Source organism: Poecile atricapillus, chromosome 2 (assembly GCF_030490865.1).
Source record: "Poecile atricapillus isolate bPoeAtr1 chromosome 2, bPoeAtr1.hap1, whole genome shotgun sequence".
In the NCBI taxonomy this organism is placed as follows: Eukaryota; Metazoa; Chordata; class Aves; order Passeriformes; family Paridae; genus Poecile; species Poecile atricapillus.
This window is the reverse complement of record NC_081250.1, coordinates 121243197-121257677: the sequence shown is the minus strand read 5'-3', so window position 1 is coordinate 121257677 and position 14481 is coordinate 121243197. Positions and strand designations below refer to the sequence as shown.

Genomic DNA, 14481 nt, shown 5'->3' with positions numbered 1-14481 from the left:
AGAACTCCTGGCAGTGTCTCAGAGAGCAGAGCAGGGGGCAGAATCCCCTCCCTTGCCCTGCTGGCCATGCTGCTTTTGATGCAGCCCAGGATGCAGTTTGGCTTCCTGGGCTGCAAATGAACATTTCCAGCTCTCACTTGACTTCTCATCCACCAGAAATCCCAAGTCCTTTTCAGAAGGGCTGCTTTTTATCCAGAACAGTTGGTATTATACTTCTCTATGTTGTATGAAGCAGTACAGGGTAGGCCTCAGACTGACTTCAAATTTGGAGTGATCCAAAAACAGAATATGGAATATTGTTTCTCCAACATAGAAGAGGAAGAATTTTGAGGAAGCACATACTGAGAACTTCCACACTTTACTCCAGGTTAGGCTGATCTGTCTTATCTTCCTCTCTTTTCCCGCACCACAGACACCAGCTATAGAGGAAAGCATCTTTTATTGTTATTCCCAAATGTATAATTGCATTATGGAAATTAGGTTTGGAACACTTCCAGATGTTTGGGAAACTTGGAGTAGTCGATGAGAGAAGTATGAGTCTGACTGTAAAATGTAGCCATGATAATTTTCTAAGAAAAAGCAGAAGATAATGTAGATGCTATAATTTTTCATATCTAGATTGACAAACTATAGAACATGCTGTAAAAGTCTGGTAGTTTCTGAAAAAGTACTTGTGATAGACACTTTGCAATAAATATTTCATTGGATCTGTGTGTTAGACAGTATTTAGTCATTAAATCGATGGTGAATAACTTACATGCTGTATTTTTAAGAAATATCTTTGTATTAGAGTTATGGTTCAGATCATGAGCTCACTTTTGGAGTGAATCTCGTGGCCACCTTTTCTTACCACATTAATTCCCCTTAGGGAGTCTCTTGGCCTTCACTTGCTTCAAAAAAGCTGCTTTGCAGAAGTGCAGCTAATGTTTTCAAGCTGAATAACTGCTCTCAAAAATGCCCAGCCTCTGGACACTGGGCCCTTTACCCCAACCATTTCACATCATGAAACTTTCCTAAATGGAGTGCATTGCTTGTTAATGCAGACACAGCAGAGTTTTGTGTGCAGCTAAGTGTTGACCTCACAAGTTAGCAGACAGAAATCCTGCATGAGTCAAGAGAAAATAATGGATGATTAGAAAAATCTTGTGAGATTTCTTACAAATCCCACAGAGGAGGCTTGGTGAAGGAAATAGACATGGAGAAATAGGAACGTGGACTGGCAATGAAAGGAAGGGTCTTTCTCTGCCTCTGCCTCACCCTTTCCAAACTTGGTACCAAAGGTTTCTGATAGTGGTTGTAATTCCTGAACATGCATGTATGGACAAACTATATAGGGAGTAGGTATTGGTGCCTAATTTGCATCCGTGCCAAATCAGCCCTATCTTTGCTCTTTGGATCAAGATACTGCCCTGATCTTAACATTACAGACTTTGCACTGGACTGACAGAAAGGAAAATTGTTTATTTACTTGAGGTTTTACTAAAAGTCATTAATGGATTATTAATTATGAATCAGCATGAACCAGGCAATAATGTCTTGGTCTCTTTCTTTTTTACTCTCAGCTGTGTTATGTTGTGGGTGCAGAGGGATAAGATGTAAAAGCATTCTTTGAAGTATTTGGTGAGGACTGTGTCCTCTTTTTTTATTCAGGGTTGTTGACTATAAAGTTGGTTTTCATTTTGAGAGGAGAAATCCACCATGAGAAAAGTGTTTTACTTCATCACAAATTCTTAATTTTCCTCTGAAAAATTACTTAATTGGAAACAAAATTTTAACAGCCCTCAGCAAAAACCATTTAAAAAATCATTTCCTCTTTTGTCTTATTCAATTTGCTGTCTTTCAAGCCTGTAAGTACTGTGTGACCTGATCTAAATGTGGATCCTTATTGTTGGGTCTGCAGGATTAAGAGGAATCAGGACAGGTGCAGAGAGTTGCATGGGGACTTCTGGTTTGTTACAGTGGCCCTTATTCCTTGGAGACAGGAATAACCCTCTTGACCATCTTATATTTATGTGTAAATCATAGCTGCCAGTATTCTGCATTGTTTGTATACACAAATACATAAAATGCAAAATATTGATAGCCATGATTTTTGTTAGATTTTTGTTTTATTGAGTTTGTGTTTGTAGTGAGTGTGTGTGCATGCGCCTGCAAGAATATTAGGAGCATATAGAATATCTTCTGTTTATATTTCTATAGTTAAAACAGAACCAATGAACAGCAGTGAGATCGCTACTACTACTACCACAGACGGGTCTTTAGACAATTTCTCAGGATCAGGTAAGGAATAAACAAAAGTTTTAAGCTCAGCATTTTTTTTCATTTATTGTTTTCTCATCCCACGTGGTCTAAACCTGTGCATCTCTCTTAAAAAGCCTTTTGTACTTTCCGGCTTATGCCTATTTCTGTTCATTTTAGTCTTGAGTCAACAGGAGTTTTCCCCAAGTAAGGAGCATTACAGTATCAGGCTTATTAATGTCCATTGGTGTCTTTGGTGGGAGTCTCACTTGGGAATATTCTGGCCCAGAGTAATTTTTGTTTTCTGTGAGTAAACACACATGCCTCTGTGATTATTATTCTAATTGAGGGGTAGGTCTTCCTCACTTATTGTAATTTATTTTTCCAAAGTATTCATTGTTTCCTTAGAGGAAGCCAAATTCCTCTTAGTTTCTGACAGACAGGGCACAAATACTGTGAGAACAACCTAAGGTGTTTGCTCAGTTTTGCACACCTGTGGACTAACTGTGGTATTTCTAGCACGTTGGTTTTATGGTGCAAATCAAATCAGAAAAGGATCTAATAATATATTGTGGGATTACATTTCCGTAGTAGCAAAATTTGACATCTCACAACCAGTCAGACTCCTGGTAGCCAGCCCTTTCCTGATCTTGTCACAGCCTCCATTTTCTGCACAGGCTGTTGGGTATGAAAGCCCAAAAAAAGGTTTCTAATGTATTTTAATTCTCTGAAAGAAGAAAATACAGTGTGTACCTAATACATACAACATGAAAAGCTATGTACAGCTGTGGTGATCTGAATAAAGGTTGGACTGTAACATTTGCCATGTCTGCAGCCTCACAGGCCACAGAAAAGAAAAATTATTTGGTGTAGAAAGCACAGAAAGAGGCTCCCTGCCTCCCTCCCAGAGTGTAAAGATGATGGATTTTCCCTGTAGCTGGCCAGGAAGGGGGTAGCTGGCGAGGGGTAATTAAGCGTGCCTAGTTTATTTCCAAGTACTTAGCAATAAGGCCTGTTGTTTCTCGGGCTGTCTGATTTTACAGTAGTCTCATAACCTGCTGCTGACCTCTTCCTGGCAAAGGCTTCCAAGCCCACCTTGGGACCTAGAGGAGAAGTGACACCCAGACAGTAACCAGAGAGGGAAGGGCTCCCAAAAATATCACCCCGAGCAGAGTGGGCCAGCAGAGCTGCCAGGCAGCACCCAGAAATGCTGACAGAAATGAGCTGTGTTGGTGGGGGCTCCGCACAGCAGCGCTGCTGGGGCTGCTCGGGGAGCGGCTCGCAGCACAGCCTCCTCCGCTTACACGTTTCACTAACTGCACCTTGGACATCCTTATGCAATACTGACTTGAAGGGCTTCTTAGACAGCAGATAAGATGGAAAATAGAAACGTAATAAGGTAATACATAGTCTGTATTACGATTTTTTTATCTTTTTTTTAAAAAGAGGCGCGTGCTCTGAAGCGGGCCATATGTTTTCAATCGAGGCAGGCATAAAGCTCCTTCATAAAATGTAGGTCTTAAAAATTCTAAAAGTTAATAAAATGTTGCACTTGAGATATCAACAATTCTTTGAAAATATGAAGGGAAATGTTTCCATTAGGAAATAGGTTGTTTGTATAGAAAATGTTGCCTCTGTGAAAACAAAGAATAAACTACGGCTCAGGAATTATACAGAGGGACAATTTAGTATTTGAGATTTGCAATCAAGATTTTAATGTTGAGCATTCCTGTATAGATCCTCATAAAATATTATTTTCTATCTAAGGTATCAATGATATTTGAATTTAATTAAAATCTTGTTAATACTCTGAAATTCTATTAGGAAAAATAATATTTATCTTTGGTGTGTGTATTTACACTTCTGTATGCTTTCTTTTCTCCTTGGTGCAGCAATTGGAAGCAGTGGTTTCAGCCCAAGACAAACACACCAGTTCTCCCCACCACAGATTTACCCTTCCAAGTATGATATCTTTTTAAAATAATAATAGTAGTAGTAATAATAATAACTGGAATAGGCAGATTTTAACCTCATTTAAAATAATAATTGAGTCCATCTGTTAAGCCATAATTTAAACCGCAGCAGCTTCTAGGGATTTTTTTTTTTTTTAAATGCTAAGAATGTATTTGAAAAGTATTTGTAAAGTTCTTATTTCACTTATTATTTTATTTCTGATTTCTTATTGTTTTGTCTCTTAAAGTTTCTGTTGTCTAGCACAGCCTATCATTATGTGTTAATGAAGCAGCAGGATTATAAGGCTAAAAATGGGCACACACATGTCTGTCTAATGCAGTGTCTGTCCTGTTTTCTGTCATTTGTAATCAATAGCAGACCCTACCCACATATTCTTCCTACCCCATCTTCACAAACGATGGCTGCGTATGGGCAGACACAGTTTACAACGGGAATGCAACAAGCTACAGCCTATGCCACTTACCCCCAGCCCGGCCAACCCTACGGAATCCCTTCCTATGGTAAGGAATCACGGCTGTGATGGTTCATTCCTGAGGTAAATGGTTTTTTAGATCAAGATTGTGTGACCCTTAGGTTAATGCTTAGTGGGACAGCTGTGCTCTAGGGCATTTCTTGCGGAGAACTGTTAATTTTCCCATCTTGGAATGAGTGATGCTTACTTTATGTGTTAAAGAACTAAAAAGCTGCTCAAGATTAACCCATTTTAGGATCAGGAGGAGAGGTTCATTAGCTTTTTGTGGGTGAAATCAAAAATACAGCAGGGAAATGGGAAAAGAGATCTCAGGGCTTCCATGACACAGGCCCAGCTCCTGGTGACCTTCTCAGGACTCTGCTCCCCAGCAGTGCGTGAGGTTACATTGGGATGTAAAAGTCTGAATTTCAGCTGATAGAGATTACTAGAACCCAGATGAATCTGTGAGGCTGTGCTGATTTTCAGCAGGCAGAAGAACTGATTCAAAAATGCCTCCATCAAAAAAAACCCCTCACTTTCCAATGTTTTAAAACTCCCTGGAGGTGAAAATTGAGGTAAATTGCCAGTAAAGCTCTGTCTGCCTGATGACAAAGATAGTACTAAGTAGCAAATATTTCCCAAAAAATTTAATTTAAAAACAAGCTGCCATGGGTGAGACCATTTTCCTGCCAGACTGTCTGCTGGCAGACCATGTAGCAGTGCAGCAGCAAGGATGCATTATTAGAAAATAGGTCTTATATTCCTCTGGAGGAATATATTAAAAATATACAATCCACATGCTTTGAGCAGTATATTTTGTAAAAATATGTTCAGATAATTTAAGTTTTATACCAAAAAGACAGAACTTACCATACAAGCTGTTCACTTTAAAATTGTTAAAAGTTGTAAGTGCAAAACGAGTGAATCTTTCATCTTGAAGTCTGCAAGTTGAAAATCCACTGGATCTCAAGGATATCCTATGGCAGATTATGGTGAACAGTAGATAAAAGAACAATATTATTATTTCCCCTTACTTTATAATAGGCTTTTAAGTATAAATTGGATGTTTCAGTTTCAGTTTGAATGCACATATTTTAAACTTACACTGTGAGATGGGGAATCTTGGACACATGCACACACATACACACACAGAGGAGCTCCTGTTGCTGATGAAAGCTTGTCTGCTAATTCCATCTGGATCAGGTGGGATGATGACAGACAATCCTTTTCCCCACCCTGTTTTTGTTGACCTGTTTCTCCTGTGGACACCTCGTGTTCATACGTAGCTGACTGTCAGGCTAGGCTTGGGCAGCCCAAAAAGTGACTTTTTTGGTTTTTGCTTGGTTCCCCTGGATTAAATCCTGGTCTCACTGAAGTCAACTCTAAAATTCCCACTGACTTCAGCCAGGCCTTGATTTCACTGCTTGAGTTATGCTGTCTCACTGTCATCAGAGCTGTAATTGAGAGTTGCTTTATTTGGCAACTGCTTGTAGGGGTTAACATGCTATCCTGCTCTTTTGTTATGGTTTGGTTTTTTGCCTAGTCCATCCCCCGTGCCTAGGACTTCAGATAAATTTGCAATGTTTTACATTGCAGAGCTACTTTTGACCACTGAAATCCTCAGCTTCTGAGTCAAGAGAATTTTGACATGTTTTGTTCTTTTCAGACTTGTGACATGTGGCTGGTGCTAAGGTGCTCCTTGCTGATGTACTTTAAAGAAGTAATATTTAAAAGCAAATAACTATTAAAAGTTTTGGAATTTAACATATATTTTTGCATATTTAAGGCTTGCCATATAATCTTTGCTCCCAAATGAAATTGGGCACTAATTTGCAATAGGCAAGAACTGAAGCTTTGCTTAGAGCCAAAATTCTGCTCTTTGGTCTGTAGTTTAGACCCCATATACCCTCTGTCTTGCCTTTCTTTCATCCAGGCAGAAACCTTACAGCAGTATAAAGGGAGAAGACTTACGCCTATGCGAAAGGAAAAACTAAGTTGAGGCCTCTTTGTTTTTGTTTCTTTACTCTGGGTCTGTTGGAAGAAAGAGTATTCATGAGCTCCTGTATCAGCCTGTCTCAAGTTTTCTCTCTAGAGTAGAGTTTAGGAAGGTGCTGTCTCAACTGTACCACTAGCCTCTTCATTTTTCCAGTTCCCCACCTCCACAGCCATGCAGGCAGGAAGGGGGGTGGAAGGGAATGCCATTGACAGCTGTTGCCCTGGGGCTTCTGGCTCTGCTTCATCTGTAAAGCCCCTGAGGAGGCTGGAGAATTTCCTGGAGATCTTTCCTCCTGCCTGCTCCAGCACCAGCATCTAGCAAAGGCTTTGCTTACCAACTTCTTTACTTTGAAGATCCTGGCAGTCCTCTTGTGTCACTGTCCCTTCCCACTTCCTTGAGTACATAAGACTTGGGGGAAGGGAGCACCACGGTTTGATGAGTGAAGGCTTTCTGGATGAGAGCAAGCGTGAGGGTAAGTCCCAGGAGATGAAAGGCTCTTCATAGCATGGAGGTTTGCAAAAGGGTGTGTCAGTGCCAAGTTGTCTTCACTCAAGTGGCATCCTCCTCCTCCTGCTTTTGATCATCTCCTCCTGCTCCGTCTGAGATGGACAGTTGGATCAGGCTGCTAAAGGAAATTTAGACTAGAAATTTAATGCTTAATTGATTTAGTTAAACTTTCTCTAAGCTGTATTTAATCAGCATTTCAGAAGTCCTTAAACAGACAACAAATAGGGATTGTTGATACCAAACCATCCATAGCAGGAGTTTCCCCTTGGAAATGAGGTGTCAAGATTTGTCATTCGAACTGCTTAATTGTAACATGAAACAGAAGAATCAAGTAAGCATCAGGGAAAAACAAGCAAGCAGGTTTAGCTCGGCAGTTAGAAGGTCTGGCAGAAGGAATTAAGGTTAATTAATGACAACAGTTGAAAAATAATTACTTAGATGTTAGAAAATATGCTGCCATTTGTATATAGGGAGGTATTGAAGTTTTGCCAGCACAGTAACTTCTGAGTCCTCTCCCATCTTGAAACATTGTTGAATATTGTCTAAAGAAAAATCCATCTAGGAAATGGATTTAGATTAACAGTAATTTTCAAAGGAATGTTAGTAATTCACACTTAGTTAATTCAGTTCAAATATTGGTTTCTGAACAATGAAGTATCACGGAATGCCACAGTGAAACCTTAGAATATTGTATCACTTTTCCATTACTTTGGCTATAATTATTTTTAAATGGTAGTTCATATTGGGACAACCTTATAATTAAAACTAAGAGACAGAAGCTGAATTGTGTGCATTTCCTCAGTATTTTGCTTGCTGATATTTGCTTGCTCATTGCCTTACAAATTGAGGGAAGAATCACAGAAACTGGGCAGCAAGTCATTCATTGATCAGGCTTTGGATTCTTTTATAGCTAAATTTAGAAATGAGAGAGTAATGTGGTGTGTAATGGATTTCTCTGTCAGTGCAGATTAATGACTCTGCTATGTTTTTCCCAGTTCAAGAGATTGCTTCAGGAATAGTTCCTGCCTCTTAGATGCTTATTTGTTAAGAACTGAATTAGCGTTTAATTACCTTTGAAAAATCATAATTGTACTTAATAGTGCTAGTTCCCTTTATCCACTTCTAATTCTTTAAAAAAACATTCTTGGACCTGTGTAATTTTCATATAGGAATGATATACAATGCAATTCTCAGTTATGTCGTTAATGGGTAGATGGTAGGAGAGCTTGGCTATGCTATGCTTCATTAAATTCATATAAAGTTGCTAATCTACCTCTGTGTAATGTCATGAATATATGGAAAAGTTTGCCTCTGGCAGGAAAGGAAAAAAGGAATAATGCAACTTCCTGTTCATGTATAAATTTCTTTTGCAGTTATTGGAAACACAGTTTTGAATTTAACCTCTCCCTGGTGAACTTCAGTTTTCAGTGTACTTTCAGACTGCCCTTACCCTGTTAATTTGTGCATGCTCTTAATATTCATTCTCTCAGTCAATAGTAGGTGTATGTTAAAATGGCTGTTAATTAAGTGATTTTATTTTCCATCCGTGTTTCAATATGAACAAATAGATTTGCTGTCACTAACTGATTTAGGTGCATTGTGGGCAGGCATCAAGACAGAAGGTGGATTGGCACAGTCACAGTCACCTGGACAGACAGGATTTCTAAGCTACGGTGCCAGCTTTAGCACACCTCAACCTGGACAAGCTCCCTATACCTACCAGATGCAAGGTCTGTATAAACAGATATTACCATTAATTCGATATAGCTACTGCTGTTGTGGGAGTTTTTCCTCCTTATTTTTCTAAATTTTGCTAAATAGAATGAAAATGACTGTTTGCTGGAGCATTTAACTCTGATTTTATTGCAATTGGAGATGAAATGATGACTGTCTTTGATGAGAGAGCAACAGGCTATCTCTCAGCAGTCTGGAAGATCCTTTCCTTCATTTAATTTCAAATAGTGAAGTGTTCTAGTGTTATTACAGTAAAAAATGCATCCCTGAATAGCAGTAGTTTAGCAAACAGTGAATGAGACAAAGCTAGTCCTGTAAAACGTGACAGGATTATGAATTTAGGAAGTGCCAAATATAATTTGACACCTGAGTGTGTTTGAAGAGGGAGAAGATAAAAATACCTACTGCAGCTGTGAAGGTAGCTAAGTAATGATTGAAGTCTGTTTCTTTGATGTCTATTTAAAAGCCATAAGTCTTTGTATGTGCAGGCTATTATTATCAATTATATTTTGTAGCTGTAGTTGTCTGTTTAGTTTACTTAAAGTCTTTCCACCTTCTTCTCCCAATTCCTTTTCCCTTTTCTGTATTGAGAAGCCACTGGGTGTGCCTGGCTCTGGACTGTTCACCACTTAATGGATATTCTAAAAAATCTTTGTTTACAAGAAATAGCTAGTTTGGGATGTCTGCTGCAGGCCTTTTCACCTCTGAATTTGGCAGTAGACATCAGGTGTGTTGCAGATTTTGGAATTATTGAAATAAGTCATCAATCACAGAAATGGAACACATTTTTTTATAAGTTTAGCTCCTTTTTATATTATCAAGCTCAGTCTAAACTGTGTGCCACCAAGTAAACACTCCATTAATTGTCTTGAGGCAGAAGTACTTTCAGAGACTAAGTGCATAAGATTTTGCTTTTGTTCCAAAGCTTTAAAGATATATTGATTCGGTCCTGCTCAGGCACAAGAGAGATGTTTTTTGTTGCATTTTTTTTAATCTTCCTTTGAACTGCGTGTTGTGGAGTGCCACAGGGCAGAAGTGACCATCTGACATCTGAAATATTGCTGATTTATAGTGTGCTCTGACAAACAAGAGGGACAGGACCAGAGAAGCAGATGGATTTTCATCTACATGCTGAATAGTGATGATCTTCTCCACATCAGAGTAAATATAGCCAAGCAAGGTCACTGGTTTTGCTTTCTGCAGGCAGCTACACAAAAAAACCTCAGACAACAAACACACCTCCACACCCATCTCCCCCCACAAAAAGTCCTACTTCTCTGTAGGAGAGAGCTCAAAATACTTGCTAGCAGTGGCTAAAATTAACTTCTGAAATCGACATTTCAGCTTTTAAGGAACTGATAATTCACGGTTGCTAGGAAGTAGTGTTATTGAAAAATCATGTCTGTGCTGCCTATAATTTCTATTGCAGTAGTGCCTTCATGCCACAGTCATATACTGGGATGCTGGTGTGTGAACTTCTACAGGCAAATAAAAATATAGTGCCCCATAGAATTTGGAAGCTAAAATTAAACACACAGCCTAGAGGAGCTTAATGAAACAATAAAGCTGACACTATTTATGTATAATAAACAGTTGGCATCCCATACTGGTTATCTAAGGGCTCTAAAGGTGTTTTTTTGTAAGATATCGAGCAGAGGGATGTCAATAAAAAGGGATTATAGGCAGGACAGGGAAGTAGTTTTGCAGATGTCTATGGGAAACTCATTCAATAGAGGGAGGGAAGAGGGAGGAGCATAGGATAACGTAGAGAGTGCTTGGAAAATTTTAAGTGAATGCTTTAAGTAATGTGAATGCTGGCATTAGTAGTGCAAAACTAGGACTCTGTCAATAGACTGCACAGAGTCTGCCATAATGGGTACTGCTTTTTTTTTTTTTTTTTTGTTATATGCAAAATTTGTATAAGATCAGAATTGTTCAGCAAAGAGTGACAGTTGTCAAGAGATTGAATAGTAAGATTTCAGAAAGTATTTCAGCTGTATACTTTGAGAGGCAAGGATCTTAAAATATTCTGCAAAAAGAAATATGTTAAAGATGACCCAGTTGTGAAGCTCTAATAAGAAAAGGATCAGAAGCATTGATTTAATTATGGAATTGTCTGCAGGGCTTAGGGAGGAGGGGATCTCCTCCCTTGCAGGCTAGAGCCTGTGTTCTGCTTTAGTTGTGATGTGCTTGGGCTGAGGGCTGCCCACCTGTGGGAGTCAGTGGATCACTGACAGTCTGGCTTGGGCAGAAGAGTCACGAGTTGGAAGGTCCCTGTGGTGTGTATGTCCTTCCTGTTGTGCTCATAAGCAGCACAATGTGTGGGTGAGGGAAGGACTGGTCTTCTACAGAAACCTTAGAGACTGTAAGAATGGAAATAAGGAGAATATTTCAAATGAAAGGACTGGTGGAATTGTTAGTTGCTAAGTAGAAAAGAATCACATTGCTGAACAGGCCTTTCTTGCAGTTAAATGTTTGACGATATATGTCTATACTATACTTGAGAATATATGTCTTTGTAATATTTTAATAAAGTAAACTTTTGTATTTGAAACAACTCAAAATTGACTTAATTCTTCCTTTTGATTGAACAGCTATTAAAAGTAAACAGGAACATTTGTTTCCCTTTCCTAATTTAATTTTGGAAGGAGAACCTATTCATAATTTCAACTATTATTTAAGGACAAAATTGATTCTTATGACAGAAGATGGGGTTAGTGCTGCTGCTGTTCAGTTGTTTGTGCAGAAACCTCCAAAGAGGAAAATGAGTTTATTCTCCCTTTTCTCTCTAGCAGTATATGGGCAGGCTGCAGCCTCTGCCTTGTCATAGCCTGCAATAGCTGTTCTCCATCTCCTGCGTGCAGCTGCTGAGCTGCTAAATGGAGATAATGGATCCCACAACCTACTTCACAACGGAGCATTACATGACAGCGCACTCGGGGCCCTGCTGGCATTCTTGCCTGCAGCAAAGGGGATTTCCTAGCGGCCTTGCAGTTGTCCTGCTCATGTTCCCTGACTGGGGTTACCTTGCACTCCAGAGCTTTGGAGTTAATTCTGGTTCCTGTCCCTGGGATGAATGTCTCCCTGCAATGTAGAGACGCTGCCTCGTGGTGCGTGTGCAGCCAATTAAACCCAGTGCTTTTCCTGACCCTGCTAAAATTACAGTGCCATTAGTCACCGAACAATAGTGGGGAGAGAGGCTGCCAACTTATGAAAATGATGGGGAGAATTGCTGCCTGTGACTCTTTGGCTAAGTTTATTCTGGTAATTGGATTTTTGTTTGTCACAAATTTATAATTTCAGTAAGGGAGGGTGCAGGGGGAAGACTCAGGCGATTCTGCCACCCATCTCCCCACTCTCCTCCCCCACCCTTTACTTTATTTAACGAGTGTGTTCCTTAAGCTGTTTTTCATATAAGTTGCTTCATAGATGTTGAAAGACCACTTACATGACTAATGGCTGTGGGAATGGGCCGTTGCTCCTATATTGGCAGACTAATAAGGATTGCACAGTGAGGATAAATGGAGTGGAGAAGGGCTGGGGGGAGCAGCAAGGGGAGAACTCCATTTGCAAATGTCTTATTTGAGTCTCCTTTGATTGTGATAAAAAGCACGGCTTTTACCCTCCACCCGAATACCCTACCACTGGAAGGGTGCTAGACCTGTGATGAGCACTAGCTTTGTTTTAGTTACCAGGGCTGTGATGATAGAGAATAACTATCTGATTGGTTTGGGAATTCAACCGTAAAAAAGTAAACGTTAAGGTATTTGGTTATTATTATACAGTATAAAAATATTGTGCTGGATGGCTAAGCAGTTACTAGGACAACAAGGGGGAGTTTGCCAAGGATTTTTAAACACTGTAAGCAAACGGAAGAAACCTTGAGTTTAAATAGCCCATCTGGCCGTCTAAAGCTTTCCCAAGAGAGCTGCACTAAACTTCTGCCACATACATTGTACCCTGATGATAGACATAGCCCATGGCAAGGAGACTGAGCTAGGAAAGCAAATGGGCTTCTGTGGCCAATACATGGGGGAGGACCTTATCCCATGCCTGCGGTGACACAGGGCGTGCCCCATGCCTGGAGCGCGCCCTAGTCCCAGCAGGGTCCGGCCGCCTTCCGATGCTGACTGGGATTCCCAGCTTTAATGTGGGTCAGAGCTCTTTGCAAAATAGACCTTTGACCTGCAATTTACAGCTTTTATCACATTTTAAAGCGATGTAGCCGGCCAACTTAGGGCAGTAAATCTCGCATGTTTTGTAGTGATTCTCATTTTTGTGTTTGTTCAGCTAAGGCAGGATAGCGGCTCTATGCCATGTTATGGCTGAATATTTAAAAAACAATTTGCAAAATCATGAGTATTTTAAAAACAACTTCAGGCCTGTAGTTCTGGGTGGCCCACAGAGCTGTTTTTGAGAAACCTGCTTCATGTTTGTTACGGTCTAGGAGACCCTTACCCCTCCTCCATAGAACCCAGTGCTGACCATGAGATGAAAGAGATCTGCGTGTTAGTGTGTGTGTGTGTCTTTGTCTGAGAGGGAGAGATGCTGGCTGGCATGTAATTACTTTAATCATTTGCTCTTGCAAATTATTTTCCAAGCTTTCTGAGGAAAGATAATGTATTCCTCAAGCAAAGTCTGGAGTTTTTTCTACTTATAACTATGAGGGGCCTTTTATATTTTTTTTAGAGTGGCTCAAACTGTGCACTTTTAAAACCTGGGTTTGAATGTATTACTGCATCATTCAAAAAAACCCTACAGAAATAAGAGACACAGTGACTTATATTCTTCCAGCCAGAGCACTCTTAGAAATAAAATATCATTACAAAGTTTTTCAATTTAAAATATTTTTCAGCTGTATTTTGGCTTTCGTGTTTGTTACAATTAAAAAAATAACATCTGTTTTCCAATTTCAAATTAAATTTAAAACAACATGTTTTTCTCATTAGTACTGTTTATCTGTACTATCTGCTAAACTTGGACGTCAACTCTTCGGCTGAAGTAATCTGATTTTAGTTCACAGGATTAGTAGCATCTATCAACAATCAGAGATTTTGCACTAGTAGAAGAAAGAAATGTTTACAGTCATTTCATATGTTAAGTTTAAACTTCATCCTTTACTCCCACTGCTGTTGAACTTCTTTTCTACTTCTTTGGGGATTAGCTTATATGTGCTTTTAGCAACATTTTAGTCATAACATTTAAATATTTTTCCTTCTGGTTTCTCATAGCTACAATACCTATTGGTATGGTATTTTTTTAAGAAAAGTAAATAGCTCACAAATGTCCTTCAGGGGTTGTAGTAAGTATGGACTCCAGCCTGCATTCTGTCCTCTTTGGAGTTGCAAGAAATGTCACTTCTCCCAGTGAGCAACCTCTTCTTGGATTTGATTGTTAATTGAGTTGTGTCGGGTACATCGGAGGATTGGTGCATCTGTGTGCCTGGCTCCCTGGTGATTTTCATCCGTCCTTGTCTCCTTTGCTCACCTGCACGTTTTGCTCCCAAGGTCTCTGTACACCTTTGCACTGAGGCAGATTTTGGTGGTGAGGGAGGCTGTAAACAACCTGTGCACTTTAATAA

At 39.6% G+C, this 14481-nt stretch overlaps 1 protein-coding gene across 7 annotated transcripts in view; it reads left to right on the top strand.

Annotated features, from left to right (window-relative positions):
• Positions 1-14481, top strand: part of EYA1 (EYA transcriptional coactivator and phosphatase 1) — a 157450-nt gene that overhangs the window by 85754 nt on the left and 57215 nt on the right. For 3 of the 7 annotated variants that reach the window (XM_058833363.1, XM_058833366.1, XM_058833370.1), the window contains 4 exons: positions 2200-2280; positions 4131-4200; positions 4567-4712; positions 8759-8896. In XM_058833363.1, the coding sequence (XP_058689346.1) occupies positions 2200-2280; positions 4131-4200; positions 4567-4712; positions 8759-8896 (435 nt within the window). The remainder of the gene's footprint in view (positions 1-2199; positions 2281-4130; positions 4201-4566; positions 4713-8758; positions 8897-14481) is intronic. The other 4 variants (XM_058833365.1, XM_058833367.1, XM_058833364.1 and 1 more) reach the window with 3 other exon arrangements.